General features: G+C 50.0%; 1 protein-coding gene across 5 annotated transcripts in view; it reads right to left on the reverse strand.

The window, feature by feature from the left end:
- The window catches only part of FCSK (fucose kinase), an 808,393-nt gene that overhangs the window by 187,048 nt on the left and 602,182 nt on the right, over positions 1–19,163 (reverse strand). For all 5 annotated transcript variants that reach the window (XM_085639472.1, XM_085639470.1, XM_085639473.1 and 2 more), the window contains one exon: positions 1,873–1,945. In XM_085639472.1, the coding sequence (XP_085495598.1) occupies positions 1,873–1,945 (73 nt within the window). The remainder of the gene's footprint in view (positions 1–1,872; positions 1,946–19,163) is intronic.

A 19,163-nucleotide genomic window follows, 5' to 3' on the forward strand; every position in this document is an offset into this window, starting at 1 on the left:
CATTGTCTAGCCTTCTATGGGGGCTGCATTGGTTTGGAAAAAATAATATATGTGTTTATACATATACAGAGCTGTATATATATATGTGTTTTTCATATATAATTTTTATTATTTCCGGGGTCCCCGCACATGGGCGGGAATATTCAGTGCTTATGACTTTGATGAGTATACCCCTGGAAGAGAACTAGGATTACAGGTAAGTAACTTATCCTTCCAGCCCATCCCCGCCGTTAACATGCATCGAATCCAAACATCAAGCCGCATGTGAGCCAGGGCTCACGTGCACACATCACACCGTAGATACGTACAGTACAGGCCAACATCAGGCCGGGTTACATAAACTTTACACCGATGTGGTGCAATTTTGCACTTGTCGACCAGTGCAAAAACATTGTTATTCACTGACGAGTGCAAAAATGCATTTTTTGTTGGTAGGAATAGCGTTTTTGCACTGGTCAGTTGGTGCACAATTGCATTACACCTCGTGTGGTTCGGGTCAAATATTCACAGTTTTCGCAACCAGTGACGCAGCAATAGTGTCTCCAGTTCCCTATGCAAGCAAGACAATTGGTCCCTCTTGCACTGATTTTACACTATGTAATGTTAACTAATATTTGTAAAGCGCACGGCTACTCCCAGGAGTGTCCCGGTACTACAACCAGCCAAGCTTGATTTGTGCAGCTCACAGAATTCCCAACGGAATCACAGCTCATTACTGACCCGATGCTTCCATTAGGCGTAACACTCGGGAGGAGACCCGAGAGCGGTGCGAGGAGGGGAGTTAGAGCCGTTGTCAACAGTGAAGGGTCTCCCTAGAGTGAGTGAAAGAGAGTCAAGAAACACAAGCATTGGCATAGCCAATAGGTCTCGCTTTTGGGACCTTATAAGTATTTAGTTATGCAGCACAATATCCTTGGTGCAACAACATTAACTGTTGCATGGTCAAACACTTATAAGGTCCCAAAGGCGAGACCTATTGGCTATGCCAATGCTTGTTACTCGTTGCGATTAGAGAATTTAGGCTAGGTTGGAAAAATAATTTGGGTGACAGTGTTAGCTGAAGACTTTGTAATTACAAAAAGGAGTGAGTATTGAAAGATAAAGGCTGTTAAAGCAAATCTTCATTGACGATGGGATTACAAGATACATGGTTCATTAAAATGTTGACTTAAATAAGATATAATTGTGCCAAGTCGGGCAATCACATTTGTGCATGCAGTTTGTTTTTGATTCTCCCATGTGACCTCACCTAGTATCTTTTTATTTAACTAAATTATTATTGTGAAAATTAAGCATGATAATTATTAATGTTTAACTGTTTTATAAAATGTCAGTAGCTATTTGAATTGTTTTTTAATTAATCGTCTGCAATAAAATAAAAGAATCAGTTTAACACTAGGGAGTGCTTCAGGTCAAGAAATAGATGAATTGCCAAAGCGGGTAAGTGGAATAAAACGGCGGTTAAGGCCAATGCTTAGGCTCAGGCATGTACTATAGACCCCTGCAGCCCCTGTGGTGCAGGGGGCCCTCAGCCATTCAATTAGGGCCCCCAGTACTTCAAGCGCTCCGATCCAGCCCAAGGCCAACGAATATCTGTGAGATATGGGAGACTCAGTGGCCCCTCATCATATTCAGGGGGGCAAAGCCATGTCAGAATTGCAGCACTACAATAAGGTACACTGTCAGTGGGCTGCTTTACAGGAGACAACCCTTAAGAGGGAGAAGAGTGGAGGCAGTGTTGGAATAGCAGTAGTTACTAAGGGTCAGCACTGGAATACACTGACAGAAGTGTGTGGTGAGGGTCCAAGTGCGGATACAGCAGGGGTACAGCAGTATAGGAATGAGATGAGCCGCATGCCAGTGTCTCCTCACCTGGGCCAGAGGGAACAGATAACATCATATCTGTGCTGCACACCCAAACACCAGGAGGAGAGCCAGGACACACCTGCATGAGAAAAAGAGTCAACAGACCTTTTAATATACATAATAATGCTAATAGTAGAAAAACAACATAACAATACGAATAACAACAATGATATTAAGGACTTGAATATCAAGATTATTAGCAATAAAATTACCTATAATTCAACATAACTTGCTGCAAATGTCTTTTACATCTAGCTCTAACTGATCGAAAGTTGCTAAAAACGCAGCAGCATGTGCTGTGCTGTAGTGTAAGGCCCTTCACAATTGTTTGCCCATACAGTGTTAACGTGAGTAAAAATAGAAAAATAATAAAGTAATACTATCACAATATGCATAATTTGCCTTTTCTTGCAACATAATATAGTCAACCCTGTCGCATAATTTGGTCCTCCCTAACCACATAATTTCAGAGCCCCTGACTATATGGAGTGTGTGATATTGGTCACAATAAGCAAGACTTGCGACCCACAGCTTTTTGTTGAATCTTTTTAGAGCTAAATTTAAGGAGTCTTTGGAGCACCACACATCCTACTGTCTGATTTGATATCATGCAAAACCAAAGAGGACCTGGTACCAGCTCTTTCTTCTAAAGTAAGGGAAATCATTTCTTCCAGAAAGTGACTTCAGAACTCCTGTTCAAGCACTCGTACTCTTACATCAGGATGGTGGTAACACCCTGCTCATGGCCTCCCACAATCCACAATGGCATGCTTTAAGAGAATCCTAAATGCAGCAACATGTCTCAACCAGGGCCTGAAAAAATACGATTGCATCACACCCATCCTGATGGAACTCTCGCACCATCTTCAAAACCAACCGCAACATTTACAAAGCCATCACAACCAGCACCCCCGCTTATCTTGTAGACAAGCTCACCATCTCTGTTGATTCTCGGTTCTCCAGCAGTCGGGAAACAATCAGACTACAGCAGACTCCAAACATGGATATCCAACCACCATACCTCAGCGGGCTTCAGAAATAAGATCAGCACCCTCGACCAGGTCTTCTGCTACAAGACAATATGTTGGAACTATGTTGTCTTGGGGCTAGACCATCTATATGTCACTTTCATAGATCTGAGGGTAGCATTTGACCTGGTTCAGAGGGAAAATCTGTGGAAGGTCTTGGAATCTTATGGTATACCCATGGATCTCCAATGGGTTCTGAAGACTCTACACGCTGAAACTTTTGCTCATGTAAGATGGAATATGGGAGGAGATCTCACATCTAGGATACGCATAAATCTTGATGTTAGACAAGGTTGCCTGCTCGCATCAACACTTTTTAGTCTATATATTAATGGTGCAGATGAGTGGCTGGGACAGTGCAACCATGATGCCTCTAAACCAGCTGGTGTTAGTGTCCCCCTCCTTATGTTTGCCGACGACACGCTCTTTTTATCCAGAACACAATGGACCTCCAATCTGTTTTAGATTCTTTTGCAGCGTTTTGTACATCAAGAAGTCTACAGAATTTATGGCAATGAACCCTCATCGGTCCTTTAGAGGTAGGATGACGATGGAGGGAGTTCAATTGGAACGAGTAAAAGGTTTTGATTACTTTTTTTTTTTTTTTAAACATGTGTTTATTATCATTTTTACAATAAACAATTATCACAGTCAGGACATTGTTCGAAGGCAGGCGCCAGGACATCCAGGCTAGTGGCTGCGGGTCGTGTAGTGCACAGAGGGGTTAGTGTGCCTCACTCATTGGTTGGGGAGGTAGGGGCTGTGTTAGGTGTACTCACATTGGGGTTACATGCTTCCAGTTCCGCAGTGGGACTTTTCGGTGCACTAGAAGCGGTACGCGACTGTAAGTGTTAAAACTGATGGGACAGTATGGCCCATTCTATAGATATGGGATGCTTCCCTAGACCTTTCACCTCCTCCTCCCTAAGTGTTTCCTCTTCTGCTGCCGCCCATTTTTTTACCACTCCCATACATGCCTCCACCGGAGGTCCCGATGGGGCACGCCAGTTCATGGAAATGCTTCTTTTCGCCAGTAGTGTTGCCAGGTTACGAAGCGAATAGGCACCTTCAGTGTTTTTGGTCTATGGAATATTCTGAGAGCGACCGCCTCCCAGGTGTGAATGTCCGGAAGGCCTGTAAGCTCTTTAAGTGTCTCGAGGACTACTGACCAGAACTGCCGCAAAGTGGGGCAGCTCCAGAACATGTGGTGAAAGTGTGCATCCGACGAGCGACATCTGGGGCAGAGAAATCGAGTGTCCGGGTAGAACCGCTGCAGGCGCGCTGGTGTTAGATACGCTCTATGTAAGACATAAAACTGTATATTTTTAAAGCGTGCGTTCCTCGATACTTTTTTAGGGAACTCTAGAGCCCTCTCCCACTCCCGGTCGTGCAACTGACGTTCAAGTTCGTCCTCTCATGTGGCTCGAAGAGTGAACAGTGGTTCATTCGTAAGCTCTCTGATGGATTTATAGATCCATGTAACTAAGTGCCGACCTGTACCCATATGTAAGATGGTGTGAATGACCGGGTGGGTCTTGGGCTCGCCTGTGGAAAGGTCCGCATGCGGCCGAAAGTGCTCAAGGAGCTGTCGATGGGTTGAAAACTGTCCCGCGGATAAACCATAATCCTCCGCGATCTGATCATAGGGTGTTGGACTTGGCCCTTCTGGCAGGTTCACCCCTAAACTTTTTGCGAGTATATTAGCTCTTTCCCTATGGAGGACTAGTGGTTTTAGGCCTCTAGGCGCTTTCACACTATCCCAGTGGAAAGCGCGTGCGCTCTGTGTATGGTTTAGTTAGACTGACCTGCCCTCCCATAGGAATGAATGGGGAATGTGTGTGACCCTGGTAGTTCCTGATGCGTGGGGAGTGCAGGTGCGAGTTTGGTATGTGCGGACTCGTGTGATGGCATGCTGCGCGATGATGTGTGCGGCGTCAATATACCTAGTGTGGAAGTGCTACTTCTAGAAGTTGGCATTTTTGTGTGCAGTGTGAGATGAGTGCCTTGTCTGGCGATTGGCTGGCTGAGGTCATGTGATGGGCTAGGGAATCCCCAGAGTCAGGAGGAGTCACCCAGTGGTGAATAGGGAGATCAGCAGCCAGATGGGTGGGAGGAGTACACCTGGGACCTGAAAAGGGCTGGGCTTCCCCACACAATGCTGGCTCCGCCCCCTGTGGTGCGACTGATGACCCTGGCCTGTTCTGTGAATAGGGAGAGGGGCTGAGCAAAACAAAGTGCTCAGGAACCAGTTGTAACTGGTTCGCCCCTTCCCTGCACCTTGTAACAAAGGAAAGCTGTGTGTAAGAAGGGGCTGTGACCCCATGAATGTTGTTCTCCTTCTGATCCTACTTTGAGGGGGCCTGCTGCTGCTGGGCGCCAGGAGAGACCGCCACTGGGGACTGCCTCCCTGCTGGAGGGCCCTGTGAGCTGGCCCCTGGGCCCAGCCTTTGTCCCCCTGCATCCAAAGACTTCCCCTGGACTGCCTGGCTGAGGAGAGCTTTCCCCTTTCTCTCGGGAACTGTGGACTGCAGCACCTGGGGAGCTCTATATCTGTAGTACTGGAGAGCGCTTTAGAGGAGAAGCGCTGCGGATCTGCCTACAGCCCGAAGCTGCACCATGTGGGAGCCTACCCCGCCGCCTGTCGGCTTATTATAATTACGAGCGGGTGCCCACCCACGTTTATGTGCTTAAGCGGGAGCCTACCCCGCTGCTGGCGTTACTTTCCCGAAGGCGGGAGCCCACCCCGCATACTTGTGTCGTCGCGGGTGCCCACCCCGCTTATCTCTGTGGTTAAACTACGGGAGCCCACCCCGTATCGCCGCCGTCGCCGGGAACTCTGGGACGCCGCGCTGCCTGCGGCGACCCAGAAGCAAAAAGAAGTCCAGCCTGGTGGTGGGCGGGGCATTGAGGCGCGCGGCTTGCCCGGAGCCTCGCAAGCTCCCTGCCAGCCTTCCCCTGTAACTGGAAAAGAGGGGGGAAGCAACCGCCGAACCGAGTCCCGGTCCTGAGGAGGGGGCCGGGTGAAGCCAGGCGCGAGCACGGTGCGGGGCTCCCAGGCTCACAGAGAGCCCCGCGAGTGGCACCTCCGATCCACAGAGCCCGTGTGCTCCAACAGGTGAGAACTTACCTCGTTGGGGGCAGCATTGTTTGTTCAGAGCGCTAGTGCGCTCCAACGTACGGGAGCATAGTCGCTCAAGAGCCTAGAGGGCTCCAACGGACGCAGCCTTGTTTGTTCAGAGCGCTAGTGCGCTCCAACGTACGGGAGCATAGTCGCTCAAGAGCCTAGAGGGCTCCAACGGACGCAGCCTTGTTTGTTTAGGGCGCTAGTGCGCTCCAACGACGGGGGCAGTATTTTGTAGAGTCCAGAGGGACTCCAACGGGCCATATTTGTTTTAGAGCCCTGACAGGCTCCAACGTTTTGGGGGCATTATTCTTTAAGAGCCCAGAGAGGCTCCATAGTGTGGCATACACCTTCCCAGAGCCTAGGTGGCTCCCGGGCTACATATTTGTTTTAAAAGGCACAGTGGTGCCCAGGCTCCTTTTCCCAGCTGCCCAGCACTTAGTGGGCAGCTGCAACGTTTAGGTTGTGCCCTGTTGCTTTACGCTTTGGCTTGCGCAGCCTGCGCAGTCTAGCCCTGACTCTGCTGGACAAAGGGCGTTTGAGCCCCTGAGAGGCCAAGTGGCCTGGGGACAGTTTTCCTGTGTTGTGCCCTTCCCTAGGGTGCATGGTCATTTTAACATGTATACTTTTGCGCAATGTGCCCTGCCTTGATGCTGTTTTCACCTCTAGATGTATTTTTATACCTAGGAGGTTGTGTTACCTAGTATAGTGATACTAGTGAGTTCATGGTTCCCTGCGTAATATTTTCCTAAGGTGGTTAGGGTTGCGTAGGTGGTACTTACCTGTTACCAGTGGTTACTGGTTGTGCGCTACATTTTATAATTGGTGCTACAGTGATTGTGTGTGCTATGTTATAAAGTATTATTCCTACAAAGAGCTAAGTCTACAACGTACTAGTTCTAAAAGTGCTTATTCCTGACAGTGGTCCATGAGGCCCTGTCCCATGTAGATAATTCCCCCTGTAAATTCTGCCCGTGCCAGTGGCACATTGTAAAGTGTGTATTTATTATCTAATGTGTTTGGTATAATACAAAGGCTATTTTATATATAACCTTGTGTGGAGTTTCTTTGTGGTGGGCCTTGGGTGTTGTTGCTGGGTGCGCGCGCAAACGCTTTACACATTGCCTCCGGGATACGCCTGACTGCTCGTGCCAAGCTACCAAGGGGGTGAGCAGAGGTTATCTTTGGCGTGTAACTCCCCAGCCCTGACTTAGAGTGGTGGATTCTGCCTGGCTTTGGCGCAAGCCCTAGCCAACCAGAAATCCCATTTCTAACATAGGGTCTGAACTGCCCCTCCGCGAACAATGCCTCTGCCTCTGTTATATCGCAGTCCGACCACGCACGGAGCATGGCTACCGTAAAGTACATTTCCCTCTTGGGCCAGCCGACCAGCGGTAGCCGTGGGGAGTAATGTGGGGTCCCCGTTGACATGCGGTGGATCCTTTGCATACATCGGCGGGCCACTGACACCTGTAACGGATATGTCCATCGAGGTTTAGTACCTGGAAGCAGTAGGCGACAGAGCTCCAGGGTAGGGACCCGGCCTTGGGACGTATGTGTTTCTCCTGTATTCCTACCCGCCGTCCAGTACGACAGCCATTGTAACTGCGCCGCCAGGAAGTACGACTCAAAGGATGGGGCGCCCAGTCCCCCTTGTGTGGTGGGTAATTGCAGCTTGGTGAGGGCTATCCGATGTCTGTGCGTGCCCCAGATGAGTGAGCGAAGGAGCGAGTCCAGGTCTCGAAAAAAGGCCCTGGGCGGGATCACCGGCAAATTTGTGAAGTAATACAGTAGACGGGGGACTGCGATCATCTTCGCTATGGCCACCCGACCTATCGGGGCCAACGGGAGATTTTTCCAGAATCCCACCGCCGACCGAATGCCAGCCCGCGCATATAGGTCCGTAGGGGAGTGGTATAGGTGGATGCCGAGATATCGGGGGCGTGTATGCTCCATGAGAGGTGCTGCGTACCGATTCGCACCTCCAGCGGCCTGAAGCTTGCATGTAGTGGGTATAGGGTAGATTTGTCCCAGTTTACTTTGAGACCAGACGCCTCCGCGAATTCCGTTAGGGTTGTCCATAGGGATGTGAGGTCCGTGGTGATATCACGGATATATATTAGGAGGTCGTCCGCGTACATGGAGACACTATGGACGGTGTCCGCTATGGGGATGCCCCATTAGATTCCCTCCTCACGCAATCGGATTGCCAGCGGTTCCACCGCTAGGGCGAAGAGCAGGGGCGATAGTGGGCACCCCTGCCACGTCCCCCTCTCCACCTCGATTGATGAGGAGATATGGCGGCCCAGTCGAATGTGGGATGTGAGCCCGGTGTAGAGAAGCCTTGTATACGCGAGGAGGGTTGGGCCTATCTCCACTCGCTGCAACACAGCGAAAAGGTATGGCCAAGTAAGAGTATCAAAGGCCTTTTCGAGGTCTAAGATTAGGCAGACCGTGTTAGGGTGTGTATTTTCGACTTGATCCTGAATATGGAACAAGCGCCGCATGTTTTGTGATGTATTCCTGCCCGGTACAAACCCACATTGATCCGGATGGATTAAGGGTCGCAAAATTTGTTCGTACCTCTCCGCTAGAAATGTCCCCAGTATTTTACAGTCGGCCGACAGGAGCGTGATTGGGCGGTAAGAGGACAACTGCTGCGGGTCTCGGTGCGGTTTAAGGAACGTCACTATGACCGACTCACGGAGGGAGCTGGGTAGTTCTCCCCTCTCTAGAGCGACCACCAGCATCTCCGTTAGACGAGGTACTAGCAGGGGGGAGAAGGTGCTGTAATACTCGAGAGGTAGACCGTCAAGGCCTGGTGCCTTATTTCGCGCCAGCGCACGAATCGTGTGGGTGACGTCAGTCGGTGTTATTGCGGCGTCAAGGGCGTTTTTCTCCGTATCTGAGATGTGCGGGATAGATAGGGGTTCCAGAAAGCGGTCGATCGCCTCCTGCCCAAGCTGTGACGGGGTGCGATAAATTGTGGTATAATACTGCTGGAATGCAGTTAGGATGTCCATTTGGGACCTCACTAGATTACCGGAAGGGTCCTGTCGTGCTAGCCAGGCTAGGAGTGTGCCCGTTTTATCTCTTTCTTTATGCATTCGCAAGGCGTAGGCTCTAAAATTGTATTTGCGTAGGTCTGCCATAGCAGCAGCGTGTTGTGTTTTGGCTGCCGCTACTTGTGCTGCAGTTGCAGCATTGGCATCTTCCTGTCGAGTGAGGGTGGCTAACTTCAGTTCCGTGGTGGTGAGTGTGCGTTCGAGTGTGCGTCGCGTTCCTATTATTTGCTTAATGCATGCTCCCCGTGCTACTATCTTAAATGCTTCCCATTCAACCAATTTGGAGGACGCCGTCCCAGAGTTATTGGAGAAGTAGTCCTGTATGTCTTGCTCGTGGTCGTGTTTGAACACTTGGTCCGTTAGACAGTCACGTGGGAGGCGCCAAGTGGGCACCGGAGGGTGAGGGGGCCTCCATTTGATACGTAGGATGTGCGCGTCGTGGTCCGAAATCACCCGGCCTAGATAATCTATGTGTTGTATTTGAGGAATCAGGGATGGGGAACACAAGAATCTGTCCAGACGGACCCGCAGGTTATGTGGTATGGAATGAAATGAGTAGAGACGTGTCTGAGGGTAATGTGCTCTCCAAGCTTCTATTAGCGCCCAGTGTGTGACCCACCTTAGGAAGTGCTCAGTCTGTTTGGGTGCAGAAGAATGTGGCGGTGGTGAATGGGATCTGTCCAGTGTGATGTTGAGCGCGCAGTTGTAGTCTCCCCCTAAGATCCATGGGATAGTTGTGAATTGAGCTAACACCCCAGTAAGGGATTTCCAAAACTTGTCTTGGTCGATATTTGGGGTATAGATGCTACCCAAGAGAATGGGCTGCCCATCCAAGAGTCCCTCGAACAGTGCATATCATCCCTCTTTGTCCACCACTCTTCGGAGCTCTCGGAATGGGGTGCCCGGTCGAACCCAGACCAGCGCGCCCCGTGTGTAAGCGGAGTATGACGTGGCGCATATGGTGGCCCGTAGTTTGTTAATCTCTGGGATGGTGAGATGGGTCTCTTGGAGGAACGCTATTTGTGAGTGGTGACGCTTGATATAGGAGTAGACCGCGTACCGTTTGCGTGGCGTGTGGAGGCCCCTTGTGTTCAAGGTTAGTACGCTAACGTCTGTGTTCTCCATTTGGATATGTGGTGAGTGGTACCTGCGCCCTTAGGTGCGGTGAGGAGTGGCTGTGCTATAAGTGCTGACTGTGTCCTGGCCCTGCATCCAGCAGATATGTAGGTTGGTGGCAACCGCCCAAGGGTGGCGGTTAGCTTGTCACTGGCATTCCCTGGGGGGGTAAAGGGTAAGAATTAACCTGGTCGGTGGAACAATCAACTGGGGTGGGATACCTGGGACCTATCGGCGAGGCCGATACGTCCAAACTAACTCTCATGGAACTAGAGAGTGAACAATCGATGCAAGGGGGTGGCAGCGCATGCCTGCGGGGCAGAGTCTTGATAGGGCATTAGTAGGATCAATGTTCGTCGTCCGGTTGATGAACCCAAAGAAAATGTGGCAATGCATTTCGTGAGTGTGGTGTATCGGGGTGCGGGGGTACATGTCCGCCACTCTTACCGAATACTTCTGCTCGTCAATTCGTGTATCCTCAGTGCAGAGTGTCGGCCGTTTGGGGGTGACCCGGGGCATGGTGACTGTAGGAGAGTAGCATCGACTGTATAGTTGCCCCTAACTTTTTGCTGATGTTTTGACTATTTTATGACTCTAGCCAGGCTGTGGCCCTGCTATACAGGACCCCAGCCTATCTGCTTCCTCTCTTAAACGATGTGAGTACCCTAGGTACAAACCAATTGGATACTGAGGATGCCCTGACAGTCCTTTGTAGATGGTACCCTAGGTACCCAGGGCATGGGTCCCTCAGTAGGCCTACCAGGACTGCAGCACTTATTGTGCCACCCTGGGACAGCCATACAAACTGACACCACCAGACCACTACTGTAGTCTGGGTAAGGTGGTGCTAGCACCCCTTACAGGGATATAGGTACCCTATATCCCACCCCATTACAAAACATATACTCTCATAGGTCACCCCTATAGCAGGCCTTGCTAATCCTACAAGGCAGGGTGCTAAGGTATGTGTGAGGGGGGACCCCTACCTGAGTAGGGCCTCTCTGCAATCTTCGTAAAATCATTGCTGGGTTGTTTGTAGTGTAAAAACAAGTAATGACAGGATACGGACCTGTGTGTAGCTGAGCACTGTTCATAAAGTGTCTAAACTGACACTAACCAATTTGATTCATAGTATTTGTTTAATTTTCAACAAGGAAACAAAAAATTCACTGAATCATTTCATTATGTTCAGGCGTGAGACAACAAATAAGGTAAATCCAGTCTGTACCGGAACAAAATCATAAGCTGTATGCATCAAACTCATTTACATACAGTATTCATGTGTAGCGTGACTTCAATACATTTGATGTCAACAATTCAATATATAACATGATTACAACACAAAAAAAATAGAAAATAGAATGCCCAATGCATTTCGGAACCACTGTTCCTTCGTCAGGGGCCAATCTGCGAAAAAATAACAAATAAAACATTTCATTGTTTAAATTGTTTTTTTAGGGACTCAATCTCTGGCAATCAATTGTGTACCAATCACGCCTCAAAAATGAGTTACCTGTGTGTGTGTAATGTTTGTTTTCTGTTGAGTGAGGAACCTCGTGATTCTGTAGATGTAAAAAATGAACCACATGGGGTTAATCTAGCAACTGGGACCTAAAATAAAGGACGTAAACATAGATCTGTAATGGTGCAATGGATTCATAAGCTTACCTCTGTCAAGCTACTTTGTGGCTCTGTGTAGAGAAAGTAGAACATATCAACAGACGATAACGCGAAGAGTTGTGACGTGTGCAAGCAGAGAAAGACAGACCGATATAAACTGGTGCTAGACATTAAAAGTGCGTAAAAGATCTTACCTTAAGTTTAAGTGTGTGGTGAGCTGTAGAAAAAAGAGAAGAGAAAGAAAGCCGGGAAAATTAAGACGCGGCTCTAGGTCAAGATATAAGGTTGGTAAACCACCGTAATGATCAGGTGAAGAATCCTTACCTATTGAAGAATAACGAGCCTAAGAATCCGACGAAACGCCTCAGCAAGTGAACGAGTTGTCAACGGACTGAAAAGGTCCGGATGTTTATATGGTGAAAAAACCGGATCGTGAACCGGAAGTACTTAAACTGCTCAAACAGACCTAGAGGTTTGTAGTGTAGCCATACCATATACTCTTAACCGCATTGTAAGTCTATCGCGATAGCGTGATAACTTGAGAATGGCTACACAGAACCATATCATGTTTGGTGTCAAACATGTAGGAATCCTACCCCCAGTCCAGCCATGGGCATGAGGGCACGATTCCCCCTGCTAGAGGGGCGATATGGGAAAAGCGGCAGAATTTAGACACCAATTTAAAAGTGCACACGTAGTACAAAATGGCTACTACCCGCCACCCACACGACTCTGGCTGGCTGATGCTGGGGAAAATCCCAGCCTCGCCAGCTGGACAATGGGGCTCCTGTGGCAGGGAGGTGCTAGCACCTCCCCAGACAGGGTATGTGGATTGGAACTGGGTGGGTGCACCATATGTTGCCTTTCAAAGTTGCACATAGGTTGCTACAGCGCCTACATTCTGCATACACCGCCTGGAACCGGTTCAGGGGCATCCTGCCCATCGCCCAGGCGGGAAACACACAAAGGGGAGTGGGTGTAGCCACCCTTTCCCGCCTCAACTCTCATTGGTAGGCTCTGATCTGGACCCTCCCCTAATCTTGGGGATAAAGGTGAATACTGTGTCCCCAGAACCTCAGATTAATCTTGGACTTCACAGACTTGACCTTCGACGAGCTGCTGCCCAGCTGACTGAAGAAATCTCCCTTGGGGTAAAGGAGTTACCCCCCTGCTTGGCAGGCACCTGAAACACTGCAAGTGACCCGGTTGGAACTTCGCTGCTCCTACGGACTTCGTCGACTCCCAGAAACCTTGAGGTGGGTTTCCTAAGCATCCCAGAGGCCAGTAAGTGTGCATAGCAAGTCTGAGCACCGTGGACCACGTGGGTGCCGAGATTCCAAATACCCCAGGACACCGGCCACCTCTTGCATAGCACACGACCCTGACCAGTGGGGTGTTTTGCTTTGGCCCATTATTGAGCCAACCACCCAGCAGCAATTGTGCCAAAGATCAGCGCCCTAGCCCCCTTTGGAGGCCCGTGGGCTCCCTTTTACGCACTCCAGTTTTCTGCCTTCCGCGGTCCCTTGTCTCTCGACTTGTGCGCCCTAGCGGAGGACAATCTCGACTTCCAAGAGTTCCCCTGGTTGCTCCAGGCCTGATCTACAGTCTCTCTAAAGGAGACCTCTCACAGACCTCGTGGGTCGGCAGCAGTAGCTGATTTGTTCATCTTGCGTGGGTTGCGGTTGCCAAGGCTTAGTGGATCCAATCCGGACACTAACACCGCAGCGACCCTCATCTGACGTGGGACAGTCGCCCTCCCGAAGCTGGCCTTCCTTGAAGCCTCCCGGAGCCCGTGGCTGCAGATCCAAGCTACACCTCTTTCCACTTGAAGCACCTGACATTGAAGGGCTCTTTCCTTTGAGCTCCCTGGTCACTGTGCCGTGACCCAGACTCTGTCCCCTCTGCTTTCAGGTTCTTCTCTACAAGATCTACAACTTCAATCTTCACGGCATCATCAACGCTTTTGGCTAGCAGCAGTTTTGTACAGTTTCCCATTGAAAATCAGCCCGTGACCCGACATCGAAAACGACCTATGCACCCGGCTTCCCTGGGGCAGGTAACAGTGGTACCTCGGTACTCCCGTGGTAGTGGGCTCCTCAAAAGCTTAACTCTAAGTTTTTAACTTTGAGCTCCTGCTAGAAGTGTCTTTAATCTGTTTAAATCAAACCGCGACATTCTCCATATGCTTTAATAGAGATCCCGATAGCAGCTATTTCCACTGCACGCGCCTCCCGTGGGTCCCCTTCCTCATAACCTGGGGTGGATTCTTAAGGGGCCAGCGATCCTAAATGCCCTAGGCATTGTCTGTAGAATTGTCGTGGTTCTTATACCACTTTTTTAATATATGGTTTGGTCCCCCCCCGGGGCCCTATGATTCCAGTGCTATTTATTGTATCTATCAATGCTTGTTTGAATTGTAACTTTGCCTCAGCCTCATAAAAATACTTGTGGGATTCTGTCTAGAATAAATACATATATTTTATATATATACCTGTGTGGACTACTCTTTCATTTGGTCATTCAAGAGGTTATCTATGGTAAAACAATAAGCTTAACACTCCTTCAAGACTTAGCCTGAAGGCTGCTCTCCACAGCTACCACTAGGATAGCTTTCTTTAAAGGTTGTCTTAAACCTATCATCAATAAGAGTCGAATTGGACTGGTGCAAGGTGTCCCCTATAACTAGGAGACAGCATATGCCAGGCCAACTTCTCACAGTGACAGAGTCAGTTTTAGATTGAGTCTCGTCACTTTCATCTTCTCCTTCCGACGAGAAAAGATGTGGGGCACCGTCTAAGTCTTCTCCCTGCATGGCAGTCCCGAGATCCGTCACCGCCTGCATGGCCTTGCGTCGCTCCTGTATGATTTGCTCCAGGTCCGGGGAGTCTTGGATACGACGTTCCGTTAACTCTCTCCTGCCCTGCCGTCTCCGGGTTTGTGATGGCTGCCGGCCGTGCCGCCTGGCACGCGGAGATCTATTCGTCCGCTCCCGAGTGGCCTCTGCTGTAGAGCTCTGCGCGCAGTAGTGGTCTGCCCAGTCACAAGCGTCTCCGGCAGTGAAGAAGAAGTGGGTGGTGCCTTCATGGATCACTTTCATCCGGGCCGGGAATAATAATGAGTATTGTATGTTGCTAGCTCGCAGTCGGCGTTTTACCTCCAGGAACGATGATCATGGTTTCAGCACCGCCCGGGCATAGTCGGGGAAGACCATGATGCGCTTGTTTTCCACCTGCAAGGGGCCCGCGTTCCTGGCAGCCCTGAGCACCGCGTCGCGGTCTTGGAAGTGCAGAAATTTGGCGAGGAGCGGCCGGGTTGGGACGCCGGGTGGCGGCTTGCGGGCCGGAACTCGGTGGGCTCGTTCTATGGAGAACAAAGCTGTGCGTTCCGTGGGTGGAGTGAAAGATTTGACCCAGGTCTCCATGTACGTGATTGGATGCGCCCCTTCGACTCCTTCCGGTAGGTCCAGGACGCGAATGTTGCAGCGTCTCGTGCGCCCCTCCAAATCGTCCAGGCGCTCCTCCATGGCCGCCAGGCGGGCCAGCGCCGACCCCGTCGCCTTTTGGTGTTCGATGACGGTGGGTTGTAGCTCTGCCAGTGACTTCTCCCCATCCTTTACCCTGTCGGCCAGCTTTCTATGATCATCTCGGATGAGACTAAGGTCCGTGGTCAGAGTGCCGAGATGCTCCTCCATGGAGACCCTCGACAGTTCGATGGCTGCTAGCACTTGATCCAGTTTGTCCGAGATGGTCGGATCCGGCTGGGTGGTGGGGAACCTGGCCAGCGTATGAGAGCGCGGCAGGTTCTCTGGTGCGGTCTCCAGGACCGTCGCCTGCTGTGTGGCTCTGGGCTTCCCCATGGCGGCGTTCGGGATGAGGTGTGTCGCGCTCAGTGCAGTTGGCGGGTGGAGCGTAGTCGGCCCGTTGTCGTGTGGCCAGTTTATCTGTCTGGTCGCCCGCTTGGTGTAAGGGGCGCAGTGTGTCCGCAGGTCTTCGCCGCCCCGGTGGGGCGTTCTCCGCCTGGCCGCCAGTCACGCGTGCGGCGAGTCCCCGCTGCAACTCTCACACACTATTTCCGTGTGCACTATTACATGTGGGGTGTGGTATTGGGGCTCACCGGGTGTCCCAACTTCAGTCTCTCCTGAGTTAGTGTCTGTTATGTCGACAGCCCTCGTTGGGGACACGGCCCTGCTCCTTTAGAGTCTCCCCGCTGGGTTCTAGTTGGTGGGTAGTGCCGAGAGCCTGTGTCTAGGGCGCGTCAGATCCGAGTCTGCTGCCACTGTGGGATAAGCCTTAGTGCGCCCACAGATCACCTGGCTGCCTTATAGTCTCCATGTTAGGGTCAGGCAGGAACGGTCTCTGGATATGGCCATCACGTGGGTATTGCAGTGAGCCGGGAGGCATCCACGCTATTAGCGCCAGCAGGATTGAAGCTAGTTCCCGCCTCTCACCTGCCACCGGGCCCTCGGAGATCTCATGGGGAACCCTTCTCTGTGATCCGGCTCTTTCCTCCTCACTGGCACCATGTTGGGATCAGGCAGGCCCGACTCGACAATGCCCCATTCGATATGCTGGGGCGGCCGGCCCCGGCGATCCGGTTCCCGGCAGCCGCACACCGGCGGAGACGGAGATCTGCTCGGCCGCCACACTGGATACGTGCCCTGGGGTCCTGCCGCTTAGGTAAGGTCCTGCCGTCCCCGACCGCGGGTCATCGCTGGGCGTCCCCCTCTGCAGCCTGTCGTGGCGGTGGCGGCCGGCGGGAGGTTATCCTTCGTCAGGGTACACAGTCTTGCTCCGCCACTATCGGGGCCAACCATCGGGTGCCCCTCCCCTCCGGCGTCGCGCTGCTCGGTGTCCGGGTCCGGCCGCGCTGCAGTCACGGGCAGGAGTATGTGGGCGCCATCTTGCCTTCGGGTCCCGGGGCGAACTAGCTCCGAAAAATCACCGCAGACTCCGGGTTTTTGCAGGAGTCCGCGGGCGTCATCAGGTGCAGCTTCCGTTCCGACATCCATGGATACGGCTGGGGATCAGATCCGACGATGTGATGCAGCTTAATTGTCAGCCCGACCGCGGAGCCTCAGCAGAGCGCGTCCGCCATCGTAGCCTGCTTGGCCACGCCCCCCTTAAAAGGTTTTGATTACTTGCGAGTAAAACTGGCAGACAATCTGTCTTGGGGCTTGCAAATTATAAAAAGTAGAGCCATTTTTCATCAAAGGTTGTTGGCAATTGGGAGGGAACGTAAGGCCACTTCTGAGGGTTTCGTGGCTCCAGTTCTCGAAGTATACAGAGCTACTGCAATGGCAACAGACACTTACGGTGCTGAACTTTGGGGCTATGCTGATGAATCTCTGCTTACACTGACTGAAAAGAAGTTCATCAGAATGCTATTTACCCTACCCCAGAGCACCCCCCTTATACCTCTACGATTTGATTTAGCGCTAAATAAAATCCATCTGGTAACAACCTTAAAACCGTTATTGTATTGGGTCCGCCTTTTGGACTGCCTTAAAGTTGGCACCCTATAGAGAAGCTCTGGTGGAGCTGATAAGACTTAATAGACATGTGAGCACCCCGTGGCTCAGGCTAATAAAACACTTGTGTGAAATGATTACATTTGAAGATGTTTGGAACTCCCCAGCAGAAATGAGTAGAGATCACAAAGAGGGGAGTATCACCAAATTATGTTAAATTACAAGTGTTTCCCTAGCTTCGAGCCATACTTGAATAGACTTTGCCCGTTTCAGGCTAAATGTTTATATGTAAAGTTTAGAATTGGTATCTTGCCATTGAGATCTTTCACATCAAAATAGGATAAAGGGGGCTCCTCACCATCTCACAGTCCACACTGCCCATTGCTCCAGGAGACAGAGGAACACTTTTTCATCTGTCCAAGGTACGCACTGCCTCATAGGAGGTGGATTATTGAAGTATTTCAGCGTATTGGTGCGGTTCACTATTGTCCTAAGAATTTTTAGAAACAACACAAGAAGCAGATTGTGTTTGCTGTCTCCTGGATTTTAACATGGGCTTGGAGAATTAGATCTAAACAAATCTCTGCTTTTGCCATTTAAAATGGCTTGTAGGCTTTGTGGGGCGAGTAGACTGAGTTTTTAAAATCTTGAATATGCACTGAGGTTTTAAAAATTATTAAATACTTCACTGTTTAAAAACGTTTTTAATATATTCATGTATCTTTTTTGCGCAATATGAAAGAGTGTTTTTCTGGAACTGCCTATGCACTTTATATTTGATGATGCTAAACCCAAATTGCATTTGCACTTTACTATGGTGACTTTGGCTGGTATCACTATGATTTTTATGTTCTTCATATTGCACTCTTTGAAAAAATAACTTACTCGTGAGTAGCTCTTGCACTGTATTAGACAAATCTGGTTTAAGATACTCAGTAATTTGCATATGTAGTCAGTCACTGTGATCTCAATGTAACGAGAATATACTTTTTGTGTCACAAACTGTTTCACAATTAGGCTATTAAATTGGCAATGTTTCAATATGTTGAGACTTATTTAACAATTATAGTGAATTTCTGTAACCATTTTAAAAATGCAATCAAATACATGATTGCCTAACATACTATTCTGGTCAGGCAGGTCTTGCTAACGTGAATAGGCATCCACAGTGTGATTATTAGAAATGGGGGAGGGATTTTGAAGAATACTTGGATTTCCTTCCGTTTTGATACACTCCCAGCTAGGATATAAATGACAAACGATGTTAGTGATGGCCCATTAGAAAGCTGCTTACTGCCGCTCATTTTTAACCCCTTAAAAAAAGAGCACTGTTATCAGCATAATGCATCTTTTGGCCAGAGCCTGGTGGCCCCCCACCAACCCACCCCCTAGGATCACTTCAGGCCCCCCAGTTTAAAGATGCATGAACTACAGACTAAGAAGCTTAAAACAAGCATTAACAAGCATTGGCATAGCCAATAGGTCTCGCCTTTGGGACCTTATAAGTGTTTAGCCATGCAACAGTTGCATAACTAAATACTTATAAAGGTCCCAAAAGTGAGACCTATTGGCTATGCCAAGCAGCCGTGTGGCCGCGAAAGTTAAAGTGATCGCGATCACGATCAAACATCAAAGCGGCCGTGCGGCCGCGAAAGTGAAAGTAATCGTGGTAAAGCGCGGCGCGCGAGCCCGCGCACGGGCACTGTAGCTCTAGGCTGGCCTGGTAGCACTTTTTGGAGCCCTCTCAATAAGTCTCGCCAGACCAGCGCATGCGCTGGGTCAGGCGAGACCTAAAAATACAATAGGTCTCGCCTTTTATTAAGTTAAAGCCATTTGCTTTGCTAATGGTATTGTATAGCAAAGCAAATGGCTTTAACTTA

The sequence above is a fragment of the Triturus cristatus genome, chromosome 12, assembly GCF_964204655.1.
Source record: "Triturus cristatus chromosome 12, aTriCri1.1, whole genome shotgun sequence".
Classification (NCBI taxonomy): domain Eukaryota; kingdom Metazoa; phylum Chordata; class Amphibia; order Caudata; family Salamandridae; genus Triturus; species Triturus cristatus.